This window comes from Orbicella faveolata, unplaced genomic scaffold, assembly GCF_042242905.1.
Source record: "Orbicella faveolata isolate gen_17 unplaced genomic scaffold, um_ofav_v1 contig_12, whole genome shotgun sequence".
Lineage (NCBI taxonomy): Eukaryota > Metazoa > Cnidaria > Anthozoa > Scleractinia > Merulinidae > Orbicella > Orbicella faveolata.
Window position 1 is genome coordinate 18,895,172 of NW_028301539.1, and position 25,932 is coordinate 18,921,103.

Sequence of the window (25,932 nt, forward strand, 5' to 3'; positions counted from 1 at the left end):
CTTAACAAACCGTTCATTTACCGCATGCAGAGTCTAGCTCTTGGTCAGTCCATTATATTATAGCGTGTCTAAAGTACTAGAGTTTGGTAGAATGTCATCAAAAGCACCTTTATGTGTGTCCCTCAAGAAAACACCCCTCGAGCCAACAGGCTGATAACGCGCTAGTACACCCTTTGCCCTTTGATTAGACAGTCTGCGCGGTACCAATGGACAATGAAAATGAAAACATCTGTGAGAAAGGAAAGAGAAACCTGACAAGGAAAACACACACGCACGCTATATCGATGCTGGTGTTAGTGTGAACACTTCGGGGAACACTTCACGTTGAAGGCCGATAAAACAGCTGAATGTAAGGATATATTGGCAACCAACGTCTTTATTAGTTTTTAAGTTATACTGGGCAAATTTTACCTCATTTTCTGTTTCAATTATCTTTTTTTTTTGTAACGAAGAGTTTTTCTATTTTGGACATTAAGGGTGTGTTGTTGTTAATGTTGTTGGATAAATCATTTATTTTGACAATTCCGCGATCGGATCGTTCAGGACTCTGCTGTAAATTTTGTTTCTTCAATAAGTCACAATGTTTGAGCAAGCATGTTCAAGTCCTGGATAATTTACCGAGATGATCCATCCAAGTCCACTGTAATCGGCTCCTGTTAATCTGTAATATTTATCCAGTTCTTAGTTTAAATATTCAATCAAGGTAGTCTTGCATTTGATTACTGGGTTTAATAGTTCAGAATATCCCGTTTGATGGGGGTTTGACAGGCCATGCCTGGCCCAAGAAACAAGAGTCTCGTGTTTGATAATAAAATTAGACACACACGAGTCGTTCAGTTAATATCAAGGCCAAAAGATCATTTTCAAGTTGCAGTCAATTTTTCCGAACTATTGTGAACAAATAACCTTTACCATGTTTTAATGAAGTCGTGTGGATTTAATCACGTTTTCCCTCGAGGATTCATTGGAATGTCATGCAAATTAACCAGCCACCAATCACAGGCTGCAGTCCTTTGTAACTACGAACACTTTGTGGAGTAACGAGCTCGCCGCAGGAACCCGTACGTGCGAAGCGGGGTTTGAGCAAAAGGAACTTGTAAACACTTCTTAACAAAACGGAAAAGGATCACTTACTTCAGGTAAATTGTTCACTTAGACTTCATTTCTTTGATAGCCGTTGTTTCTCAAACTTCTTGGTTGCTATTGTGTGATACGCTATTCTTCAGCCAAAATGTTCAATAACTCTCGATTGACTTTTGAGTACTTGATACCGATCTTATCGAATGCCTCAAGGAAAAATTTAATTGAACGATTTGCAAAAGTCTGATCTTGTAGACATATATTTAAGCTTTAATGGAGAATTATAAATCCATTAGAGAAGGGTTACTCGATCGTTCAGCTCGTTTGATCTTAGACACACAGGAGTGTAAGCTGGTCAAGCATGCGAGTTGATCACAGTAAAGCGGAACCGAAGACATAATGAAACGGTTTGAAAGAAACATTCCTCTGGCATAGTAAGAGCGTTTCTCCTTTCTTTCCTTAACAGAGAGTGGTCTTCTGGCTTCGTTACCACTCGCAGTGACGTCTGATGACTTAACTGAGGGCAGTAATACTGCGTATTTCTGCTAGATGAAGTCGTATCGCCAAGCTGTCTTGATGGATCTTGTTTAACAAACGAAGACAATATTGGCAACAAAGAAAGCCATCCGTCTGGCCCCCAGATCGGGGGCCAGATAGGCCTGTTTCCTTCAGGTGCCAACGGATTTGAGTCACATGAAGTTACAAAGTACATCGAGAACTGGAGCAAAGACGGGGGCATTCAAGTTATACGGTAAACATTTTGACAGCACCATCTGCATGCGCTCCAATATTTGTTTACATTAGTGTGATGACTTTTTGACTGAATTCACAACTTGTTGAAAAAATCAGTTCAATTTTTTGACAGCTTTAGTGGGTTTATTTGTTCTCATAGCAAGAACGCTTCAGGAAAACCGTTGTTTGGTCCAATTTCACGCTTTACATTAACAATATACTTCACGAATTTTAGTCGAGCTATAAAATTACCCAAATCAATATCACCCATCCCTTTTTGTTCCATTTTGTTCCTCGATAATTATAAGCCGTTGACATGAGGCCCGTGGATTTTTTTTTTTCGCATGAAATATCAAGTCCTTTGCTGTTTCATAGAACACAACTGTTAACGTACTTGCATGCATATAACCCCCGATACGCGATATAATAATTATTATGTAACGAACAAATTAATTTTGGCTATAACTTAACCCAATACATGAGGTTTGAAAATATAAATTCCAAAGTAATAGTAATCTTGCTATAGGTAGAAAAACTAAAGAGTTTTATGAATTACTGAGCAATATTAATAAATTTGATAATTATTGTCCTAAAACTAAACATTTGTCCAATAATTAGAAAATGATCATAACTTCCAATGAAAGTTTGTATTAGCATTGTTTCACTTAGGGCTATATTATTCAAATTGTCATTGGGTTGGTTGCAATGCATGACTCGCTTACATCAGTGATCGAGAAGTGGTCTCTTGTTGTTAAATCTAAATGTACAGTTGAATGTCTAATTAAGCAGCCACCTGTTGAGCAGCCAGGGTGGCCCCATTGTTAGTGCACTCAGGTTTGAGCACTGGCCAAGGACACGGTGTTATGATTTTGGGCAAGACGCATTTCTCTTACAGTGCCTGTCTCCACCCAGGCTTATATTAAATGGGTAACAGTGAATTTAATGCTGGAGCTAACCCTATAATGGACTAGGACCCCATCCAGGAGGGAATAGAAATACTCGTGGTCGCTTCATGCTACAGAAGCCGGGAACGTATGCCAGCTTATGGGCCACTTGGCTCGTACGTCGACCTTCAACAGCCACCTCTTACGAAGTGGCCAGTCCCAAATTATTGTGAGTAAAAACCTATTAACTGACCACCTCTATTAAGGAATAATGGCCACCTTTTGGTCATTCCAAGGAGGGTTTTCTATTGTCTTTTCTTAGAATCAAGAAGAAAAAACGAGCCACTAAAAAAGGAAAAAAAACTGAAAACTGTAAATAGATACCAAAACAGAAAAACCAGATGTTATAAATGCAGAAACTGAAAAACCAATGTGGAAAATGACCAAAACTGTAAAACCAAAAACTCCAACACCCTCCTCTTTCAGAAGAAAATTAAAATCAAAGGCAAATGTTCTTCGATACAACAAAATATTATCATGAATGAACAATAATGTACAATCATTGTTGAGCGAGTTTGTAAATATTGTCCAGACTCATGGTGAGGTCCTCTTATGGAAAAATTCCAACATGCAATATAGTTTTGAAACAGCAACATAGAGGCCGGTAAAATTACTTTTGAAGGACGCACGACTTGCATTAAAATTAGAAATAAATAATAACATGAAAAGTGCATTGATGTCATTCTGAGCATTCTGAGCTAGGCAACTCAAACACCTCTGTTAGGTATTGGATAGACGATACAAATACAGAAAGAAATATTGCCACTATGTACACTGTAGCAATCACAGAAATTGACCACATCATTTCTGAACTCCAAGAGCAGCTCTAGCTAGACACAATTTATAATAAACTTTGCTAGCTCAGGTTGAATTTTTTTAATTTAACTTTAATTCAGAGTGGAACAGTATTGCAACAGATAAGCTTAATCAGTATGTAAGGTACACAAAAAATCTATACTGTATTGCACAGTTTATTTTTGTCTTACGAAACAATGTCCTTTAATAAACCTGCAGCTGAGTGCTGGATAAACTCATCCTGTTGTTTAAAAATTGAAACTGTTCAATAATTTATTTCACCCTCTTCCAATCCTCAGGGTTTGCATTTTTTTATTGCTTTATTTACTGGATTTTATTTAAAACAATATCTACCAACTGTTTTCTTATGCTAATAACTTTGATGATAAAATCTATTAAAGCTCATGCTGTGGTTTAGACCAGTGATGATTTTTGTAAGCTGACAGAGCCCAAGGTGACATAATTAAGTATGTTAACCTGGTTTATGGTTTAGTACATGTACATCCTTTCGTCAGTGATATCTGGATCTGGTTAATTCATGTACTTTCTAACCCATTCAGTGCTAGAAGATCCAAAGTATGAATTCTTTCCATTGTTATAGTCTCTTGAATTATTTATGACAATTTGTTGTTGATATCCATGATACTGCAACAAGAAACATGATGCTGACCATTAATTCATGTTTTTGAAAAACAAACTACAAAAAGATTTCTTGGCTGAATCTTCTAGCACGATTATGGCACATGAATGAAGCTGTTCATCAGGACTGAGCTGAAGTTGACTGGTCTGAAATTAAGACTGACAACTTAAGGTTACAGTATACCTTCAGGGGTGTCTCGCGCGCAAGCGATGTAGCGCATGCAGTTTAAGCTGTAGATACCTAAACCCCCATATCAAATTAAAGCTTATGGAGCTGGCTATCAAACTATACCAAGAATTTTGAAAGAAAATGAATTGTCGAATTTTTCACGACCACTAAATGCGAGCGCCCAATTCACCTTTCGAAAGCTACAAGTCAAAGCGAATTTCGTTTTTCGCCAATTTAATTTTTTCCTCGGTTTCAGGGCCCAAAGCGCTTAAAAAACGTGTCTGCGTTTTGGCATATTCGATTGCAGTAAAAAGTTACAGAACATTTTCGAAATAGGAATAAAAAAATGTGGAGTGATCGTACAAAAATCGCTCTCGAAGAAAAAGTATTTCGAAATTAACAATTCCCAGACACGCTTTTGTAGTTTATATGTTAAACTAGCCACTGTCCAAATTTAAGAGCAATTGAACAAATTCCCTTTGAGTTATAACTCTTTAAAGTGTCTGCTTCAAGTGAAAAAATTTATTCGAGAAAACAGCGCTAAGAAAAATTTTCTGCTTCGCAAACAAACTCCGCCCACAAACCCCTTCAACTGGGTTCTCAGATAACTAAGCCAATCAGTGCAGGGAAACTTTACTACCGTTAACCTCCTGGTGAAATTTACGCGCGAATCTCTAAAAAACTCTTGTGTTTCGCAATGCGCTCAAGGAACCGAAGGCAGAGAGATAATTTTTCTGTAGCTCGGTTTTTCTTGAAGCTGGTCTGGCAAAATGGGGAAGACTAAAAAGGATATGAAGACTAGAGTGGCTGAGCAAAGGAAACAAACAAAAGACAGCGCGGAGAGCAACTGTGTGTGGGCTACTGTGCATGGATAATATTTCAAATGGTCTCAATGAGTCCGACGATTCGTCGATATCGGACTCATCAGAAGAGTCTCTGTCAGCATCCCTGTTATTGCTGTCAAGCTCGGAAATTTTTACGTAACCTTTCTTTTCTCTTACCACAAATATTTGCCCGCCTTATACGATAACTATAGCTTCATCCGCGTGGCGAACCTTCGCTTCTTCACTCATTGATGTATTTTCATTCGTTCTTCGCTGTTTTCGCTTTTTCGAACCTGTCCATGGTTTAAACGTGGTCTATGTTTACTTATAACTTAATAGAGACACGCCTAATATCAAAGTTGCTGGGTAGTCAGAACAACAATGCTGATCAACTGAGTAGTCAATTCGTGACATCCATATAGGTAATTCCCGCGAAAATCGTCTCGGTAGATTGCATACGCGCCATAGGGCTGTCAATCAAGAGGTTAACTTTTACTTCCGGTGAAAACGTAAAACCGCCCTTTCTCCGCCAATATTTAGCCTTTTTCAAAAATTTTTTTCAGAAATTAGGGATTATTCTTCGACCACTATTTTGACCCAAAAATCCAAATTTGAAGAAAATTGCCGACCCGAAGGTATACTGTAACCTTAACTGAAAGACATGAAAGAGTACAATTATTGCATAATAATTTGTTACAGATGAAAATTATATACTTTTAGAATGCAAGTTGGTAAATTATACTTTTAACAGTGAGCATAAACTAGGTCAAGTATAAAAAAGCTTCTGTAAAGTAACATTGTTAACAATAACATGCATGCCGATGGTGTCCGTGAAAAACTACCAATAAACTGCTCCTTAGATGTGGCCAAAAAGAATGTGGAAACGCATTTCTCAAGCGAGGCAACAAGTGCACCTGACCTCCACAAAAGAGGTAGATATATATTAATTTAAAAATAACAGTAGTATTATATGCCTTGAACAGCAGAAAAAATTGAAAACTAGGTAAATAATTTTTACAAGTACCATTTTAATTATTATCATTGTTTTTCAAAACTAAAATACATGGAAGTGGCAGGGGTTAACAAAATGTGGAATAACTATAAATCAATATTCCTTACTCTTTGCTGTAGTTGCCCAAGACTACCTTTAACAAAACTGAAGCTTTTTATATTCTAATATATAAAATACATTTTCTTGACGCATGTTAAAGTCATTAAAATTTGTGAATGATATAATTTCTTGTGCAAAGATCACTACCTTGAATGTTCTCATCGACTGATACAGTGCATTATGGGCTCTTATTTTGCGTGTTTTCTTGACCAAAAAATTAAAATAGTTTATCATATTTGATTTTAAATATTAAATGAGACGTATTTTATTTTACAATCTCTTCTCTAAACTTTTTAGCTTGGTTAAAGTTACCAAATGTACATATTAAACATTTTGTAAATTCAAAGACTCAGCTTAACTTTTAACAGAAAGTGCATTTAACCAAGGAAAGCGATAAGGAGAATGAAAAATTGAAGGAAAGTCCACATTTTGATCGCAGTGACAATCCCTGGAGGTATGAAAAGCTAAACAAATTAAATAATATTTGCAGGGAAATAGCATTTCCATATTCAAAACGACATGTACAGACATTCTGTCTTGTGAAAATTAAGTACCAGTACATGATTAAATTCGACATATGAGAACCAGGATTTTTAGAACCTGTTAGGCTAAAATTTACAGGCACCAGTCATAAATTTAGATATACAACCTGTTAGGGCTAACTTGGAAAAATTGGATCATGTGTACTAAAGGCATCTGCGGTTGAGTGTTGATCAATCAACACTTGATAAACATCTCAGACAACAGTCGGTTGAGAGTTGACTAATTTTCACCATCATGTACTGTCTCAGAATCTATAAGCTGCATTATAAACAGGCACAAAACTATTTTATGCTGATATGCAAAAGCAAATTCTGTATTTGGTCACAAGGGTTAACCTATTAATGAAAACTTTTCCATGAGTTATATAGTTGGCCCTCCAAACATGGGGTGGCAGGACCTCAATTTTTCAAAATGATTGAAATGCTGTGAGGAACTACCATGGTGTGAAAAGTATTATAGCATTTCCAGAGTAATCCCCAGCAAGCTGATGGCTGCTCCATACTGGACAGCCTGCTTGGTTGCAGATTCCTCTGTTTCTCTAGAAAATGTCACAGTTATGTCTGCCTTCTGACTGTTTGTAACTTACAGGTTCATGTTCTTTTCAGTTCACTTGCAGAGGTCAATACATTGTCTTCAGATGATGGTCCTTTGAGATGGGTTCCAGTTATAGAAAGTGTCATACCAATCGTCATTCACAAGAAGAAGGTAATTGCATTGTTAAATTTAAATTTACACTTTTTGAAAGCACAAACAATACAACTGTTAACAAAATATTAATACCATAACATAATAATTATTGTTGCTTAAAAATAAAAAGTTGGTGTAGGTCCTTTCTGTCTGAAGCACAAAACAGATATTCCTGTCAGCTAAGGGTGTCAGTAGAGTATGCCTGAAACCATTTAGTCATTTAATTTTTAAAAACTGACCCTATAAAGCATTTTGAAACCAAGAACTCTAGTTAGTATTTATTTATCACTCTGGCCAGTCAGTGATTTATTAACGATGGAGACAATCCACTGCATCAATCAAACCTCAAAGCAAATATGTGTATAGCTGACACAAAGCGTGTGTTCTTGTTCTTGGGTAAGACACTTAACTCTCACAGTGCCTCACTCCACCCAGAAGTATAAAAAGGGTACTGGCGAATTGTTGGGGAAACCTAACAAATTGCGGGGGAGTGACCTGTGATGGATTAGCATCCCGTCCAGGGGGAGTAGAAATACTCCTAGCTGCCTTACGCTACAGAAACCAGGATAAGCTTCAGCAGCTATGAGCCATTGGGCTCCAAAGCTTCACTTTTTTGACACGAAGTGTGCAAGTCACAGTTGGTTTAATTCTGATAAGACTGATTGGATGTGGCACCAGTTTTTTACATGTAAGCCAATCATGCAGTGTAGAAATGCAAAACCAAAGCAAATGTGAATATCTTGCTTTCAACACTCAAGTGAAAAACGTTCTAATTTAGTCAGTACAAGTAAAGCAGAGATACTGATGAAAGTGCTATCTCAGTTTCACGTCATCTTTTAGTACATCAAACTTTGACAGTTGCTGCCTCGAATTCTAGTCTATGCTATTTTTTGTTTAAAATCATTAAGAAATTTCTGGTCAAAATGATATTGAATTAGTTTGATTTGTATTTCCCTAGTGTTCCAGATTTGTCATCTAGATCTTTAACATAGAAAAATACAAATCGAGCTCATTCTCATTATATGCTGGTCAGTTAATCCCATTGATGCGCTCTGACATTGTACTGGTATTTAAAGGAGAGTTTGGTGACTCTTACAATGGCTTGTTAAGTAACTGTAACCCTGGGAACTTATTTTCGTCTTACAGGTGGATTCAGAAGATGTTTTCCTCGTTACAGCATCAATGAACAATGAGACAGTCTTCAGAGCAGAAATTAACTTAAATGGTGAAAATGATTTTTATGTAGATAGGTGCATGTACATACATGTCTACAACCAATTTTTAAGTTCTGGCACAAATTTAGACTGATTTTTTTCCAAGTTTTAACTAAAGGAAACTAGCAGTATTAAATATATTAATTGTTACTCATTTGATTCAGAAATTCGGCTTAAGAAGACATCTGAGTGCTTTGTACAGTGGAGGAATCGTAAATCAAGTAAGTCAGGGCAACAGAAAAAAGAGAAAAGAAAAAAAAAAAGAAAAAATGGTATATGTGTATATTAAGCACCTTGGGTCTTTTCATAATTTGTATAAATAAACTAAACACAGATCAAAGTAGTTCAGTCTGTTATAGTCATTGCATAGTAACATGGTTTGCATCTTTTAATAAGATTTTTAATATACATTAATAATAGTTTGTAACTGTTATATTTCCAAATATATAAATTTTATTCTTTTTCACAATGATTGTTATTACTTAAAAGAATATTAAGTAAACTTAACAGGCTCACATTCAAACAATTGCAAGATCAGGAGCCTTCACTCAAGCAAGGGTTTTGGAGAACTCGAATGTTGAATAAGAAAACTGAGTTATATTCATTAAGTTACTAGCATCAGGCTAATGGAAAGACAGATTAGACAGGATAGACAGATTAGCTTCAATACAGATCACCATCAACACAGACTACATAATACATGTATATCATTGTTTTTTTTTTCTTACTACAGAGAGCCATGCATGGGGACTCAACTTTGTTTCTGAAGAAGAAGCTAAGAAGTTTTTGGAGTTTTGTAGTGTATGTATAATACTGTACATTATACATGTAGTTAAAATTAATTTATGCATGAAATTACAATTTATTGAAGAGATGTCGTTTTTTTTTTTTCCCAATAGGCCGAACGCTTGCGTTCTACGTCAATTAATTCTTCATCAGTTCACTCTATGTCCAATCACCCTCACCAAAACACAAGTGGACAGACCAAGGTATCGTAACTGTAAATAAACAATGGTCAACAAACTATTTGACCTCTATATTTATTGCAAACATACTGTTGACATGTTTGTGATCTGAAAGTCACCTGACTTGTATCTACATACATACATACATACATGCATACTTTATTTGGTCTCGCAGACTTTTAAATTCCTATAGTCTGCTGTTTAGTTTATGCCCCTGGTCTCTGGAACTCTTTACTTAAAGAAAATAATTAAATTGTCACACACATTATCTACTTTGTAAAATTTAAGACATTCCTCTTTTTTGAAAAAGGTTTCAATTGCTAATTTTCTACTATGTATATCATGTTATGCGTGTTTCTACTATTTTATTGTACATTCTACACACGTAACTTGAGAATCTTTTAGATGTGGTACACTAAATTTGTTGAACATTATGTTACTGGGGAACCACTCAGGTGATACATATTTCTGACTGTCATACTGTTAAACAGTTTAAAGTTTTGGTAGTCATACGAGAGCTGAAGCAATGATGATGACGACCCCCTAGGAAAATGCCTTGTAAAAAAGAATTTATAGTTTACCTTTTAATTTTCCAGATCTGTTCACTGTTAATGTGCCTAGTGGTCTCAGAATTTGTTCAAGCTAAATATATAATACCAGCATTCAATTCCAAATGAAAATACAAAAAATTAGCCGCTGTCGTTCGCACTCCCCAAAAAAACGTAGTTGTTTCACGTTGTTGTTGTACAGAGGACGGCAAAGAAATGTACAAAAATTTATAACCCATGTGCACCATTGTTGTTCTACTCATAAAACCTAATTTTGTTTGGCGGCATTCTCATTACCATTGCCATTGTGGTGTGCTTAGGCCCTGAACTATTTGGCTGTTAAACCTTATGTAAGTTTTATGTTATGCAGGAGCTGTAAACTTAATATGTCATCCATCAAGTGCTTGTGCACTTAAAAAGCCAGTGTTACAAATCGTGTTGTTTGAAAAGCCATTTTATGTATTAAAATTCTAACTTGGCCACGAGGCTTGGGGGAACAAAACAAAGGAAATAAATTATTTATCCCTCAACCTCGATGCAATTTCTTTTGTTTTTTATTGCTTCAAGCCTTGGAGCCAAGTTAGAATTTTAATCTCAAATATAGCCTATTGTATTCTGCACATTTAGATAACTACAAGAAAAGACAGCCAAGGGAGTTCTGATGCACCAACAATCCAGATCAACGACATTGAGTTAAACATCAGCAAGTCACCCATCAATGGCACTCTCCACAATAGTGTTGGGGACCACTACAATTCCAGCAGCACTCTCGTTGCCAATGAAACACACAGTCCTATTGGCTCTCGCAGCAGTACTCCAATACCACCCATACACACCAATGGTGATCCCGGTGACAGTGGATTTGGTATGGAGGATGTTGGCAGTGACACCCTTGAATCCCGTAATTTATCTCCTATTTCGGAAAATGAACTTTCTTCACATCTGTCAGTAGCCAGTGACTCAGATTACTCTGTCAGTTCAAGAAGTAACTTATCAGATGCAGATGACACAACAGAAATAAGCTACTTTGAGAACGTAGCTCAGGATCTGAATTCTAGTAACAGTCCTGTGGTAAGTAACTATGAATACATTTGATCTCACATGTATATTCTCAAAATGTTTCTTTTAAATCTCCCACTTTGCATATTTTTTTCCTTCAGTATTAACTAGTACTATATACATGTGAAGTAGAGTATGTATTATTATGTATTATGTATTATTAGTATGTAGTATGCCCATAAACTGTCCAAAATGTTTCATCACTGTCAATAATAATATTCTTGGATTTTTTTTTTCTGCTTCCCAAAGAAATAATATTATATTATCTCATAATATATTGTTCATTTTTACTTGAAAGTGAGGTAAAATTTTTGAAACCATAAGGATGCTCCAGACGCTGGCCAACAAAATGTCCTCTCAACTCCTGTCGGTTTTAACTCATTTAATTCTTGACTTGAGATACAAAGTACATGAAAGTGTTACTCTTACATCCACTGACTACCAAACATGAGAGCTGGTTCTGAGATTGTTGTGTTCCTGGTAGAACTAACTGAAGTCATTGTGCCTTAGTTGGCAGTCATGATCTTAATTTTCAACTGTTTGACATTGTAATGAAAAATTACATTCTTTATGGTCTAATCACACTAGTATGAAAAGGCAAGCCATTATCTATAGTAATGCTACAGAAATGATTCTGTTGGATTTACCCTGTTTGTGTCATGCAGGTAGTGAGCTTTTTAATTTCATTTTGTAGGAGATACGTGCTTCCTTTCATGATGATGCAGATCTCAACAGCAGCTGTGTAACTGACTTGAAGCCGCAATCTGGAATTGCTCAGTCTCGTCAGGGGGGTGCAACTCGCAAGGCAGGCTGGCTGACTGTTAAGCATGTCCTTGTAAGATTAAAGTCAAGCAAAGTTGACCTTGCATCAGACAGGAAGTGGCGTAAATGTTGGGTATCACTGAGAAGTGGTGCCCTGAACTTTTATTTTTGTAATGAAAAGACTGTAAGTCCTCAAGACTTGGATGAACCAAGCTTTTCACTGGAAATCGATGGCTGCATTGCCCAGGCTGTACCAGAACATGCAAAGCTGGACCATGTGTTTAGTGTCAGTTCCAGACTTGGGGAAGCATACTTCTTTCAGGTATGGTATCTTCTAGGAATCTATGAACTGCTGAAATCTAAAGCCAGAGATACTGTCAGTGGCAAAAGTAGGCCTTCAATACTTACTTGTAGACACCAGGGATATAAAAACTTGGTGATGACACTAAATGTTATAATTGTTATATTCACAATATCAAAACAATATTGAAGTGACAAACATTGGACATGCAATCATATCTGTGTGGGCATTTACATATCTGAATCACTTTCCTAAAGGTAACGTAAATCATGATTGTCAGGATGTGGATTTAATATCTGGCTGTTGCATGAATTTTACTACTGTTGAAGGTTCTGTAATGGGAAACTGGGTAGATTTTGAAGTCCTTTCTTTGACTAGTACTTGTCCATCTATAGAAACTTACACAGGGTTTGTATGTTTTTCTATATTGTTTAGGCATCCAATCAAACCGATCTTGAGAACTGGATAACAGCAATACATTCTATGGCTGCCTCTGTACTGGCAGGTCCTGGACAAAGAGGAAAACATGAAATGCTGCACATCCTTTCAACCGAAACCAGTAGAGTAGAGGGGAAAATATCTTCAGACTCTAAACTCAAGAAAATGGCAGAGTTACAATCTACTGTTGTAACTGATTCCAAGAACAAGCAGGCCTTTCTTGATCAGGTATACATGTAGTTCAGATATTTTGTGCACAGGAAATTTAAATTGTACAATTACATGTTCTAACATTAAACTTCAAGTTTTGATAGCTTTCTCTTCTTGTGGAAAGATGCAGATTTTGTCCAGCCAAATTTAGCATTATTTATATATATACTTGATATTAATTCTTCAAATGGTGGGACTATAACTCTTGACCAGATGACAGGAGATTGAACATACTGCATTGACCTTCCTCACCCTGCAGTTATATTTTTATTAACTTTGGCACTTAACTGTATTTCATGTAATGTGTTCATGTAGGTAACCCACTCCCAGCTACATGCATATGCTGTACCTTTTCTTGACAAGTATATATTTTTTCTGCAGATTTCAAAGTGGGATAAAAACCTAGAGCAGCTCAACATTGACTTGTATCGGCTACACTGCTACACAGCAGCTATTCAAGGCAGTCAGCTGCCCAATCCTCAAACACTTCTCGCTTGTGTGTCTAGAAACACTAAGCAAATCCTTTCAAGAATGAACATTTTCTCTGTTATGTCATTCCATGCTGTTGTCAGTGCAAGAGATCCCAGTACAGATGCAGAAGTAAAAACAAGAAATAAAGCAAAGAGATCAGCCAGTTCTGTGGGCAAGTTGAAAAGTGCATTGCTTACGTCACTTAGAATAAATGATGCAGCAAGTGTCAAGTCTATTAGAGATCGTTATTCAGGGAGAGGTGCAGGAACCCCAAGATTGAAACGGTGAGCATGTGATGCATGTCACACAGTGGGCCAGTAATAATATTAAAACGTCAATGCTTATGTTGGCATAGATTTGAACCTCTTTACTGTGATACTCTGGGACAGAATTTGCTTTCTATTGTTAAGAGGTAGCCATTGCAAATGGGCTTCTGTATGGAGAATGCAGGGAAAATCAGTTGTACTGCATGTACTTGCCCTTCCCAGCAAGCTATAACTAGGCTGTACTTGCCTGGCAGACATTTTCACTAGCATCCCCAATAATTTCTTACTAGCACAATTAATTAAAATTAAAACCGTAAAATTCAGTCTCTAATCTGTGATTTGAATTTTCTCAATTTTTTTCTCAAAATCCACCCAGATTGATCAGGCAAGTGAAGGATAGTATCTACTAAACTGTCTTCAAAATTCTCTTGCTCCCTGCTATCGTACCCAACTTTCTTTGTCTGCTGGTATGGGTGGACACATGGTATGGACAGAAAAAAGTGTGGCCATTGTAGAGTGGTGGTTATCAGGATAAGTCAGATGTAGTATTCCCAATCAGTACAAATTTAGGAATTTATGGACTGTTCACATGTGCGTTATGCCTGTTCCTTTACTCCTAGAAGCCTGAGTGCTTGCTATTTTGAATGTTTGTCCACTAAATGTATATGTTCTTAGTCCTTTTAAATTCTCAACTACCCCTATAAACTTGGTGCCCTAATCACTCAGACAAGCAATTGTTAAATTTTCAGACAGTCAAACTTAGAGAACATTGATGACGTTCCAGAGGAGGAGCCAGAGGTGGCTGCAGTGGAGAGAGCTTCTTTATCATCCAGTCACTCAGACTGGAAAAGTCTTGGAAACTTTTTACGTATCAGCCTTGACAACAACCAGAGTACTGTCATACCTTTGCACAATGAAATGACAATATTAGAGGTGGTCGAGAACACTTGTAGCAAACGTCAATTTGATCCTGCCGCATACTATTTGAAACTTGGAACAGAAGATGATTCAGGTGTAACAGGTAAGGGAGCCAAAAGAAATTGATAGTGTGAAATTTTTAGATTTTTTTCCAAGGTAAAAAGCTTGCTTGTAACTTATTCCCAAAGGAGGTGCATGGGGTGTTGGACTCCATGGCCAAGCCCTGGCTGGAGTCATTCTTGGGGAAGAAACTTCATTCTCACAATGCTCCTTGCCACTAGGGACAAGGGTGGGGCAAAGTAAATACTGGGGTTAACCCTGCAGTGGACTAGCATCTTATTCAGAGGAAGTAAAATATTCCTAGTCAATTCATGCTACAGAAACCAGAGATACGTGCTGGCCTGATCGGCCACTAGGCTCAAACACTGACTTAATTTTGACTATCTATGGATAATGGAAGTTGTAAGGAGAAACGTACTTATATATAATGTATATGCTGGGTTAAATTTATGCATGACTTTTTTTTCTACCTATTTTACAAGCGAAAAACTGATAATATTGCTGTGTTGTAGAATACGCCACTCCTCCGCAGGATTCTTTGTTAGAAAATCATGTAAGTAGAAATTGAATGTTATCTTTAGTACAGAAAATTAATGTTTTGAATCTAGCACATTAACGTGAATTTTAATTTCACTTGATGTTATACACTGTAGTTAACAATAATATTACAATATTATCATTGTCATTATTTTAGTTCTTATGTACAGTTGATGTGATGTCTTCCAAGATTTTATCAACTTAATAAATGTAGATTATTATTATTATTATTATTATTATTATTATTATCGTCATCATCATCATCATTATTTGTGTTATAATTTATTATTCCTTTATTGCCGGGTGTATGGTTGTACTTTCTAGGTTTTGTAACCTGATCTGTTTTTCCTGTAAGACTAAAGAGATTTGATCATTAAAAACCGTAGAAAACGTCTATCACTGATCATAACACTGGAAGTTGTATGGTTGTACCTAAATGTAATCGTGATTGCCATTAAAAATATTCCATTGGCACTTGTCATTTTGTCAACAGAGATATGACTGTCTAAAGTTATGTGAAAAGTGCACTTTCACTGTCGAACTGGAGCGTTCAATGGAGATTGACAGACTTGACTTTGGTAGGTAACAATCACATGTCAAGACATTTTCAACACCTAAAAAGTTCTAAAGTCGTTCCAAAAGCATGTACTGTTGTGAGAGTTTATATCATCTCAAGTCTTCTGAGAAGTGAACAATGTAAGGTACTTACTTGTAAACACCAATATTATTGTTCATGTTATGGTATCTTTATGTGAATGAGAGTATACAGAACTGATCAATGAATAAAAATTTTAAAAAACTTCTAGATTTTACGTATGTATATACGTTATTAATGCATGGCGTGACTATATACACATTCTATTTTCCAGGTTTATCAGTGGAGAGTAAAGGTGAAGGCATTGTGGTCAGTTCAGTTGAAGAGGGAAGACTGGCACATGTTCAAGGTAGACCAAGGAGCACAACAGGATTTGTAAAATGAAAAATAATAAGTTTTGAAGAAGAACTGCATTAGACTTTTGTTTGAGAAAGAGGTTTTAGTACAAAATCATTTGTTTTGGTAATTTTTTAATCAGAAGCACAACACATAATTTTACACATGGATTATAATGTAGTGCAGGATGCCTGAACAATCATGTGATTCAAGTTGACTTTCTTTCATTATACAAGTGAATATATGAAAGATCAGATAATTATTTGAACTGCAGAGAAAGATTTTAAGACATTATTTATCATCGCAGTTATGCACACAACTTAAGCAGTGGTGAAATTTAAGCCTTAAAAAAATTTGGCTTGGACTGGATTCAGGGATTTTGAACGGGAGTTTTTTTCAGACTTAAATTTCACAACTGCTTATAACTATTAAGTTGTGCGCATAACCGCGATGATCAATCATGTCTTCATTTCTGTTATTATCTTAATTACCTTTACCAGTCATTACCTGACTGTCAGTCATGATCAGCAAGCTATTGAGGACACGAGCTAAACTTAGCCAATTTCATCCTAAGGTGTAAGGAAAGGAGATGAAATTCTTGAAGTAAATGAAATTGGCGTACAAGAAGTGGAAAATGCAGTTGATGATCTCCGGGAAGCTTTGAAGGGTAAACTAACATTTTGTATATTCTATCCTTTGCATGATGTTTTTTGTTGAAAAACGTTACGTGCATTTTGTTTAGCTTAGTACAAATTTTATTTTATTATTTAGACCCATCCATTACCTTATTACTGCGATCATGTCGCGATGAGCCACCAGTTGTCAATAAAGTGACTTCAGACGCCATTATTTCCAGTCTTGTGGTACAGCCTCCGCCTAAAATAAGGTAATAGCTGTAAGCATTGCTGTATTAAGGTTTCTGCATAATTGCATTTCTCAGTAGGCTAGGTGATAGATATTGAATGTCTCGTTTTTTTGTTTGTTTGTTTCAGTAATACTATTGCCGAGCAAGACCTGAGTGATCTGATTGTTCCTCCTCCTCAATGTGAGTTCGTCTTGATTTTGTTTTTAACCTTAGCTGGTAGTCCTTGTTTTTTTTTGTTTGTTTGTTTTTTAAACTCGAAAAACTGAGGGCAAAGTTCATAAATCTGGTAATTCTACTTGAGGTGTTTAACGAGCCATTCTTCTCACATAATAGTGAGCTTAATCTTTAAAAGATCATTGTTTAATACTGGCTTGTGTTGAACTAGTTCTGCGAAGGTCTGCAAATGTATTGCTGTCATGTGACGTACGAGGCTCACTCTTCTTTTTTCTGTACTTGCTGTACCTGTATATTTGGTACGGAAAATATGATAACACTCGATTTATACCACATGCAGAACTTATGTGTTATAAAGGCTCGAAAAACTTGGAGTTTTCTGTCATTTTTAAGCATTGTTGGTTTTATCGGAAAATTTGGCAGAGCAGCTAAACTGTAGCCTAATCCTGCTCTGGCACTTTCTGCTAAAAAGGGTCATAACCTTGTATTTCTTTGTGTAGCATACGATGTTGAGAAAGAAACGGTAGACAAGGCCAGCGTGACAACAAGCCTGATAGACGAAACCGACAGTCCTTCGCCTTCTTCACCTACCAAGAGTGTCGACGAACTTCTTCAGGTGCTTGGCATGTTTGAAATCCTTCGTAGGAAAAAAGATGGCGACTGGCACATTTACCCATAGTTCTTAGCGCACGAAACCTCGTAAAAACGCACAGAAAAGTTCTAAAATCTTCAAACCTAACATACTCATTGTCGTTAGCACAGGGACAAATATTGCAAAAATATGACTTTCCTTGTACTTTATGGGTTGTGTAAGGTTCCTATGGTATTGTGGAATGTAAAATGTACAGCCGCCATCTCTTTTCGTACTGAGGGTAAAGTCAATGTATTTAGAACTGGAGCGGTTTTCAATCGAGTGTCGTAACACCAAAACCAAACCAATTGCTTACCAATTAGACTACTCAGCCAAGCTCAAACCGTAGTATAACCAAAACCAAAGTGATTGCCTGATTAATCTACTTTCAATATAAATTAGAAAACCGCTCGATACAGGGATACGCCTACATGAAATCAAGTCTTATTTTATATTGGAGCAAATCTGCAAAGTCGAACAATCGAAATTTGCTCATTGTTTGTTTTCACACAGAGAGCGGAGCAAGTGACGCTGTTCTGTAGACAACAAGTTGAATATTCAGATGATGACGAACCCAAACCAAGTGTTCATCTTAGCCAGGCGCAGAAACTGCGAAAAGTTATCATTGAACTCGTCGACACAGAGAGATCTTATGTGAAGGTAAACAAAACTATTCTTGCCGCGTTATCTCTTTGTAGGGGGTTTTGCGTCGGGGATTGCTAGAAAACTCACATACCTTACAAAAGTGAAAATCTTTGCTGAACCAAACCATCATGACGGGTCGAAGCGAGCCGAAAAAGCTCTGTTTTCCCGCCAAAGCGAGCTGCCAACAGTTGTGACCTGCCGTCGCCCGCGAGTCCAGTTTCCCGCTAAAAATTGACACAGCCAGCCCGAGCCCGAGGGAAAGCCCGAGGGATCGACGGATGTGGACTGGGGTCTGGATTGTGGAGCAAATGGGTGGGCCTGTACTTTCTAATTTTTTAGTTCAATTTATTGTCAGTCAAATTCTAGAAATACAGTGGCAGTATATTTACCGTAGTAATTATTTTATGATCCGATCCATCCGAGCTAATTGCCAAATATTTTCATTGTTAGGATCTGAGACTTCTTCTAAAACGTTATCTCGATCCTATGAAAGATGAAAACTTCATGTCACAATCAGAGGTTTGTAAAAGTTTTAACTCCGTTAGTCACTTACAGAATTTATTATTGATTTTAATGTTTCTAGTCCTCTGGTTAATTTCCATTGCTTGTTTCCGTGCCTGTAGGTTCAAGCTTTAGTAGCTACTGTTCACGAAATCCTGGACTTTCAAGTCAAGTTCCTCAAGGAAATAGCAAGACCATTGGATTCCGAGACTGGGTTTGAGGATTTCAACGCCGTTGAACAGTTTCAGGTATCAGCTCATATGTTGTTAAACTGCAAACTTTCTGCCATCTCAGAACTAACTTGCGTATTAGAACTCAACTCCATATGAAAGAAAGATCATAGACGTCATATTAATAGTAGGGAGTAACTGCTATCCTGCAATCAAATCTGCTATCCTTGCAATTTTGCTCTGAAGATCTGCAAACTACACTTGTGCTTTCAGTCCAAGAAACTGAGTTGAACTAATAACGCAAAAAAAGCCCTTTACTAAGTCGTGGTCACTAGCTCTAACAAAACATATTTTCTCTCTTTTCAGAACGTTATTTACACCATTGGAGAGACCTTTTTTAACTACACGGAGCATTTCAAGCTTTATAGTGCATTTTGCTCAAGTCACTCAAGGGTTGTGGAACTTCTTCAGTCAGGTATGCTTCAGTAGACGATTTCATGCGACTGAATGTTGGTGCATAGTCAGCTTTACCTGCCAGTCTGTGTTTCAGAATAATTCAGTTGCCGATGTGACTGAAGTCCAAGTGCTGAGGAGCATGCAATCTGGTCGCTTTTTCAAAAATTGTCTGAGTATGCTTATGAATCTCCTTCGGTAGGCTGAAAGCTGTGTGTTTCTTTAGTCGTCATAGTTGCCACATACGCGTTTACTGACCCATTCCGAAATCGTGCAATTTAAGGGAACCTTAAGGGTACAAGTAGTAGACGCTCTTTGGGGTCGTCACGCAATCTTCCTGGGAAGAAAATTGTGTGACGAGCCGAAAGGAGACTTGGGTACAAAGAGCTATTGAAAATGTCTATATTTCGTTGGTTTTTGTAAAGATAATTTCTGTTATTTCTTCAGGAACAAACACTGCACTGCACGAGTTCCTTCACGCCCGTAATCCTAAGAATCAGCATTCAGGAACGTTAGAATCTTATCTCATTAAACCCATACAGGTAAATAATGTAATTATTTTCTCTATATATTTTGCTCCATGTTTTGTCATGTAGAATGATAATGCGTTGGATCTGGGTTCAAACTTGATTCTTTACTGATACTGCCTCTCTCCTCGTGGGAGTGTGAATGAGTCCAGGTGAATTATTGAGAAATAAAAACATACTATGATATGAGTAGAACTTTCTCTTTTTTCTTTGTAGCGAATACTGAGATATCCTTTACTACTGAGAACAATACTGAAGCTGTTGGACGGTGCTAGTGAAGAGTATCACTGTCTTTTAGGTAACATAGCGTTTCCTATATTGTACTTGATCAAGAGTTTTCATTGGCTTCTGAACATTTTGCCGGGCTATTTATGCTTTTTATTTTCTCAGTAGTTTAACATCCAACTTTTCACGGCAGCCAGAAAGACCATACATTGCAAAAGGTAGCCAGTGTAAAAGGGCCGAGAAAAACAGAAAGGAAAGGGGCAACAAACAAAATTAAGAACGGTTTATGGCCAAATTTTGGCTTATGCGCATGCCCGGAATTGAAATTGTGCTCAATTTTGTACCTAATCCTCGAAAAATCTCTAAAAAAAAAAAGCTTTCTTAGCAAACCTTTGGCTTATTTAGCGTCATGGCAGCTAAAAAAACCTGACTAAACGCTTAAAAACGGTATCTTTTGGCGAAAGTTTGGTATTCAAAGGGTTAAAGGGTGTCAACTACTTGGACGCCTCTAATCATTGTTTTTCTCAAGATGAGTCTGTTCAAAATTTCCAGAGGCCGTCGTTGCAATTGAAAAGGTCGCTGAGCACATCAACGAGATGCAAAGGATCACAGAACAGTTCTCGCCAGTTTTCCATCAGTTAATTGACGAGTTTGGAGGATTTGAGGTAAAACAAATGATTGTGAAAATGTGTGAAACTGAAATTTAATTTCCCTTTTGAGCAAATTGTTTCTCGCCTGATGACAAAATTCACTGTTAGAGTATTTTTCTTTTCTCGTTGAAAACAGTCTGTAGTCTGTTAGTGGGGCAAACATTCTCGCATTGAAGCCGCCGAAATGGTTTCAGGATGATAAAATTTCTAACTATCTCTTATCGAAAATTTAGTCATCCTGGCCACAGTCAGGCTTTTGCTCAGAGGACACATTCCATAACTTTTGTCCCACAGCTTGCTGACGTCAGTATAGATCGCCTATTGCATCATGGGAAAGCTCGGTGGCTTAATTGCCCGGATGAGGTGATCCGAAGTGGAACTCTCAAAAAGTACCCAGTCTCTCCCAGAATAGGGAAAAAGATGACTCCTGGAACCATGCACCTTTTTGGTAAGAATAACAACACAAAAAGAAAGAAAGGACATGCAGTGCGAACTATATTGTACCAGCTGAATATGAGAAAAGAAGCAAAGGTCTTTTAATTTAAGGCTATGACACGTTACATTGACCGATACAGATTACAAAAGAACCTACAAATGAACGAAAGCCTTAAACTATAAGTGGCCTAAGTGATGAGGTCTTTTAGGTTAGTAACTACATGTCTAGGCTCTTCGCAGGCATCGTCTAGGGGGATCGTTGCGTTACGACCCTAATCAACCGTTGCGAGGGACTCCAGTTGATAGCTAGAAAGCTGGTTATGCTGATGCTACAAAGTAAAATAACTGTAGGATATATTTTCCCCCTTGTGTCTGATTTCGTTCTCGTATTCCGTTTTACAGCCTTTGAGAAAGCGCTTATCCTTCTCTACGTGGAGCGGAAACAGAAAAAGAAAGACAGAGATCGAGTGAGTTGAATCGTTTTCCTTCATTCAGTTATGTTGCATTTTTTGCTTTGAGTGTGCACTCATCAGCTGTTTGTATACATTTTTTCCAGCTTTCCTCAGTAAGCAGTGTGGACGAAATCAAGTTTAAAACCATTATTCCCGCGTCTTCGCTTGTTATACGAGATTACTGCTGGTTAAACGACGGTACGTCCAATATATTACATATCTTATCGATCCAATGTTTTATTAAGTAGCCTACTACACTGGACTCGATATTTCCAAGAACGTAGAGGTGGCAAGGCAAATTAGCCATTTTATAGAGGCTTGTGGTATAGTGGTTTTTGCGCGAGTTAAGTTAAACTAACTGAAGCCTAATCACAGTGATTGAATCAAAGTCAATGAAAACACGTTCTCAATTGTGATAACAGCTTTTTGGGTCGCTTAAGTTGTTATCCTTGTTACAATAATCCAGAGGGAAACACGCTTGCAGCGACGGAGTTTGTCAGACTCCTAAAGGACTCGGGATCTATTACAGCAAAACAGTCCAACGGGAAGACAGAGAATACGCAGTTAGGTTTTACGTTCTGTGTACGTTATTGGATTAAACTCTACTGTTGGACCCAATTACCTGCGTATTCTCTGTCTTCCCGTTGGATTGTTTTGCTGTAACAGATCCCGAAACCTCTAGGAGTCTGACAAAATCCGTCGCTGCAAGCGTGTTTCCTTCTGGATTGTTGTAAAAAGGAGAGAACGTGGCCCAAAAACCTGTTATCACACAATCTATTTTACACTTGGCCACAATTCGGGTTGCGAAAGCCGAGCTCGAAGCGAGAAAAATGTCCAGGACGCTCAAAAAACGGGTGCCAACATGCATGCAACCGCCACGTACCCTGAGAAAGCATAGATCCAGTTGTTTTGTTAGAAAGGTTAACATTCTCCTAAGAATCGAGGATCATTATGCACAGTCACTGCCTGATTTAAGGTGGATGCTACTGTTATTTGTGTTTGTTGCGTTTTTTCTCATGTTCCGTGTATGTGTTCTTACTTATTTTCAACTGTCGTTCCTTTCTAGGCTCGGAGACGCTTCACTCATGGGAGCTTGTAAATATTAGTGATACAGCTGAGATTGGCAGACAAGAATGCAACTATTTGTTTGCAAACAAGTAAGATTCAAATCGGTTCCTTGTTCTCCGTCACGGAATCTTCTGTAATTTTGGCCACGTCCAAAATTACCTTTAAATTGAAGGAAACCTGAAAATAGTAAGATAGAAAAGATAGAAAACACCAAAGAGGTAATAATAAACAATAAAGGAACAACGATGGTCAAGGATGGAGAAGATGAACACGGGTTACAAACGACGAACTTGAAAAATTTAGGCTAAACTTTTGAATGTAGGCAAACTGTGCCGTAGCTCCTTTTAAGTCTTCGTGTTATTTCCAGTGACGCTGGTCGCTGGTTACAGGCTTAAACTGAGTTCTGAACAGTTTTTCCATTTATTCCTTACAGAACGGCTGAGGAAAAGAGAGAGATGGTAAAACACATCAAGGAAACAATAAAGCGAAGTATGAAAGCTGGCTCCTCTTTGGCAGCCGCACCTGCGGCCCGGTCCTCAAGCTTTCGACGTAACAATACGGAAGACAGGCTTAATTCGTCAGACCCAGGCCCCTTCTTGCGCCTCAGCAGTGACCCTTCGTCCGTGTTTCGACGGTCGTTTAGTCACAATCCCGTAGGCACCAAAAATCGGAGATCCTCACTCGAAAGCGACGCGTCCCATAGCTCCGAGGGTAACGCGGATACTGAATCCATCAGCAGTGGAACAGTGAAGGAGAGAAAAATCAGTTTGAAGAGAAAAAATAAAGCGGTGTCTCCTTTAGGCGTGGAAAATGGTCTGATTAACTTATAAAGCTGGGTGCGTACAGTGCGTCAGACCTTGTTTATCTTACAGAGTTTTATTTTTCCAAATTTTAAAGAATCATTGTACAAAAGTGTTGTAAAAAATCGTTGTAAAAAGGGTCTTTATGTATTATTTATGTCGTTTTTTTTCACCGTTGTTGTAGTCGTCTCGATTTTTAACTGTTACTTTTTAATTCTAATTTCAATAGTAGTTGTTTTCTCAATGCACACGGTTTTCACACGGTCTCAGTTTTACAATAGAATATCAGTATCAACTTAGAGCGAGTAGCACAAAATTTTAAATACCAGAAAGTTCTTTTTTCTGAGCTTGGGCGAGAATCGGCCTTGGAAAATATTTATTCAGTCAAGGAAACAAGTGGGTTTTTTTTCGTTTATTTTGCACAAGCATTCCGATTCGCGTAGTCCAATGCAAAAGTAGCGCTTTTACTCCTGTATCGACCTGTATCATGGCGTTTAAGCGTAAAAAAATTGCGTTTTGAGGAAACTTTGTTGTTCGACAGAAAGCAGTTGTCACTTTAATTCGGATTATAAACTACTTTTATTTATTGTAATATTAACCTTTAAACTTGATCTTGTTGGTTTTGAACATATCGGTACTCTCAACTACAGATACTGTTGTTTTGATCAATTTGTACAGAGTGTATTTTAGAAGAAACAAATGTCAAGAGCTTTTGAATTTCGTATTAAATTATTGGTTTATTTTGAAAGTCTTGTGTATCTTGTTTGTTTGTTTGTTTGTTTTTCCACTTCTCTTCTGCACAGCTTCTCTTCTCTCTCTCTTGATCACAAAAGACGTGTAAATGTGGTAAGAACATCAGTGACACACTCGGCTATCGCCTCGTGAGCCACTTTTTTTTTTCTTTACCACATTTTGACATCATCTGTGATCAATTACTGAACAGAGGCATTGCAACATGCGATCTATTTGTTAAAATGACGGTAGATAGTGAAAGTGACACGGTTTAAACTTAAGAGGGGTTGATTTTTGCATTCACGTAGTGTAACGCAATCCTAATCCAGTTTGTATCCAGAATTTTTGGGATGGATTTGTTCGCCGATTTGCCCCCCACCCCCGCCACAGCAGGGGCACATTACATCATGAGCACATGCACGCAGTCAAGTAACTAACGCTTGCGTCATCAGGAAAGAATGTTTTGTAGCTGTAAGAAAACAAATCTTCCGTGTAGCTCGGCAAATGGCCACGATGACCCTCAGATCTGAGGTCAGACAATAAATTTCCCGATTTGTAACTCAGCAAATTCGTGGTGGCCATAATTGGTTGCTAGAAAACAAACTTTCCGATTGTGCTGTAAAAAAATCTTTCATTGTTATCACTTCAATATTTTTAAGGTTTAGAAAGGCATTTTGTAGAGGTTCCTTTCGATTTCGAAGTAGTTTTGAAAGTCTCAAAAAGTAACCACAACTTACAAGTACTTGGGTGTCCATTTAGATCCTACATTGAATTTTGAAACGCACTTCAACAAAACCTACAAGAAAGCGACCGGGAGAGTCACTCTACTGCTGAAAATTCGTTCTTCCATTACTTGTGCAGCTGCAGAAAGCATTTACAGGGCTATGACTATGCCTGTTTTTACCTGTTCTAGTCTAATTACATTAAGCTATTCAAATACACGCAGGCAACTAATTCGTAATATCGAACATAATGGCTTAAGCTGCATATCTTCAGGTCTGGAAAACAAGACTAACATTTGCATTCCATCAGTTGACAGCTACTTGAAAAGAAAAGTCTGTCTGTGTGTTTTGGATTGTCTACTCGGAAGTGTATGTACGCCTTTTTTAAGAACTATTTTACAAGGGTTAGTCATAGTGTCAACACAAGGAATGGATTTTCCTCAATCGAACTGCCGAAAATGAACCTGGAGTTTGGCCGTCGGAGTTTTTCGTTTTCAGGAGCCTCAGTTTTTTACAGTTTACCGTCGCACATAAGAAATCTGAACTCTAGGCTTTTATTTAGACAAAAGGCCAACGAACATTTTATTTGTAATTTTTATTCGTAAGTTTTCATATGTTTTCCCCATGCAGTTTTGCTCTTAAACTTTTTTGTATTTTTACCTTTTCAAATTTTTATAA

The 25,932-nt window shown here is 37.4% G+C and overlaps 1 protein-coding gene and 1 long non-coding RNA gene across 3 annotated transcripts; one reads left to right on the forward strand and one right to left on the reverse strand.

Annotated features, from left to right (window-relative positions):
* Positions 1-1,615: 1,615 nt before the first annotated feature.
* On the forward strand, positions 1,616-24,548 carry LOC110059682 (rho guanine nucleotide exchange factor TIAM1-like). 2 transcript variants are annotated; one of them, XM_089282689.1, is made up of 31 exons: positions 6,029-6,115; positions 6,663-6,748; positions 7,443-7,542; positions 8,671-8,749; positions 8,903-8,959; positions 9,472-9,539; positions 9,638-9,727; positions 10,879-11,322; positions 12,005-12,394; positions 12,809-13,039; positions 13,403-13,776; positions 14,508-14,779; positions 15,249-15,289; positions 15,767-15,851; positions 16,143-16,217; positions 16,779-16,871; positions 16,976-17,090; positions 17,197-17,249; positions 17,744-17,859; positions 18,388-18,534; positions 18,970-19,038; positions 19,143-19,268; positions 19,557-19,665; positions 20,091-20,185; positions 20,387-20,468; positions 20,948-21,060; positions 21,340-21,493; positions 21,883-21,947; positions 22,037-22,130; positions 22,999-23,089; positions 23,434-24,548. In XM_089282689.1, exons 1-31 carry the CDS (start codon positions 6,044-6,046, stop codon positions 23,828-23,830), a joined length of 4,383 nt encoding a protein of 1,460 aa, XP_089138815.1. In that variant the 5' UTR covers positions 6,029-6,043; the 3' UTR covers positions 23,831-24,548. The 2 variants fall into 2 exon arrangements, with proteins under 2 accessions (XP_020622067.2, XP_089138815.1); XM_020766408.2 differs by lacking the exons at positions 6,029-6,115; positions 6,663-6,748 and adding an exon at positions 1,616-1,831.
* LOC149116970 (uncharacterized) lies at positions 11,673-17,055 on the reverse strand. Its single transcript, XR_016205521.1, has 2 exons — positions 16,989-17,055; positions 11,673-12,431 (listed from the first exon to the last, which is right to left on the reverse strand). It is a non-coding gene; the product is annotated as an uncharacterized LOC149116970 (long non-coding RNA).
* Positions 24,549-25,932: the final 1,384 nt, after the last annotated feature.

Bases quoted from the DNA above. Each gene is read 5' to 3' on its own strand.
- LOC110059682 (XM_089282689.1), top strand. From the start codon at position 6,044: ATGTGGCCAAAAAGAATGTGGAAACGCATTTCTCAAGCGAGGCAACAA. The intron at 11,323-12,004 runs GTAAGTAACTAT...TTCATTTTGTAG, and splicing joins ATTCTAGTAACAGTCCTGTG to GAGATACGTGCTTCCTTTCA. The intron at 18,535-18,969 runs GTAAACAAAACT...TTTCATTGTTAG, and splicing joins CAGAGAGATCTTATGTGAAG to GATCTGAGACTTCTTCTAAA.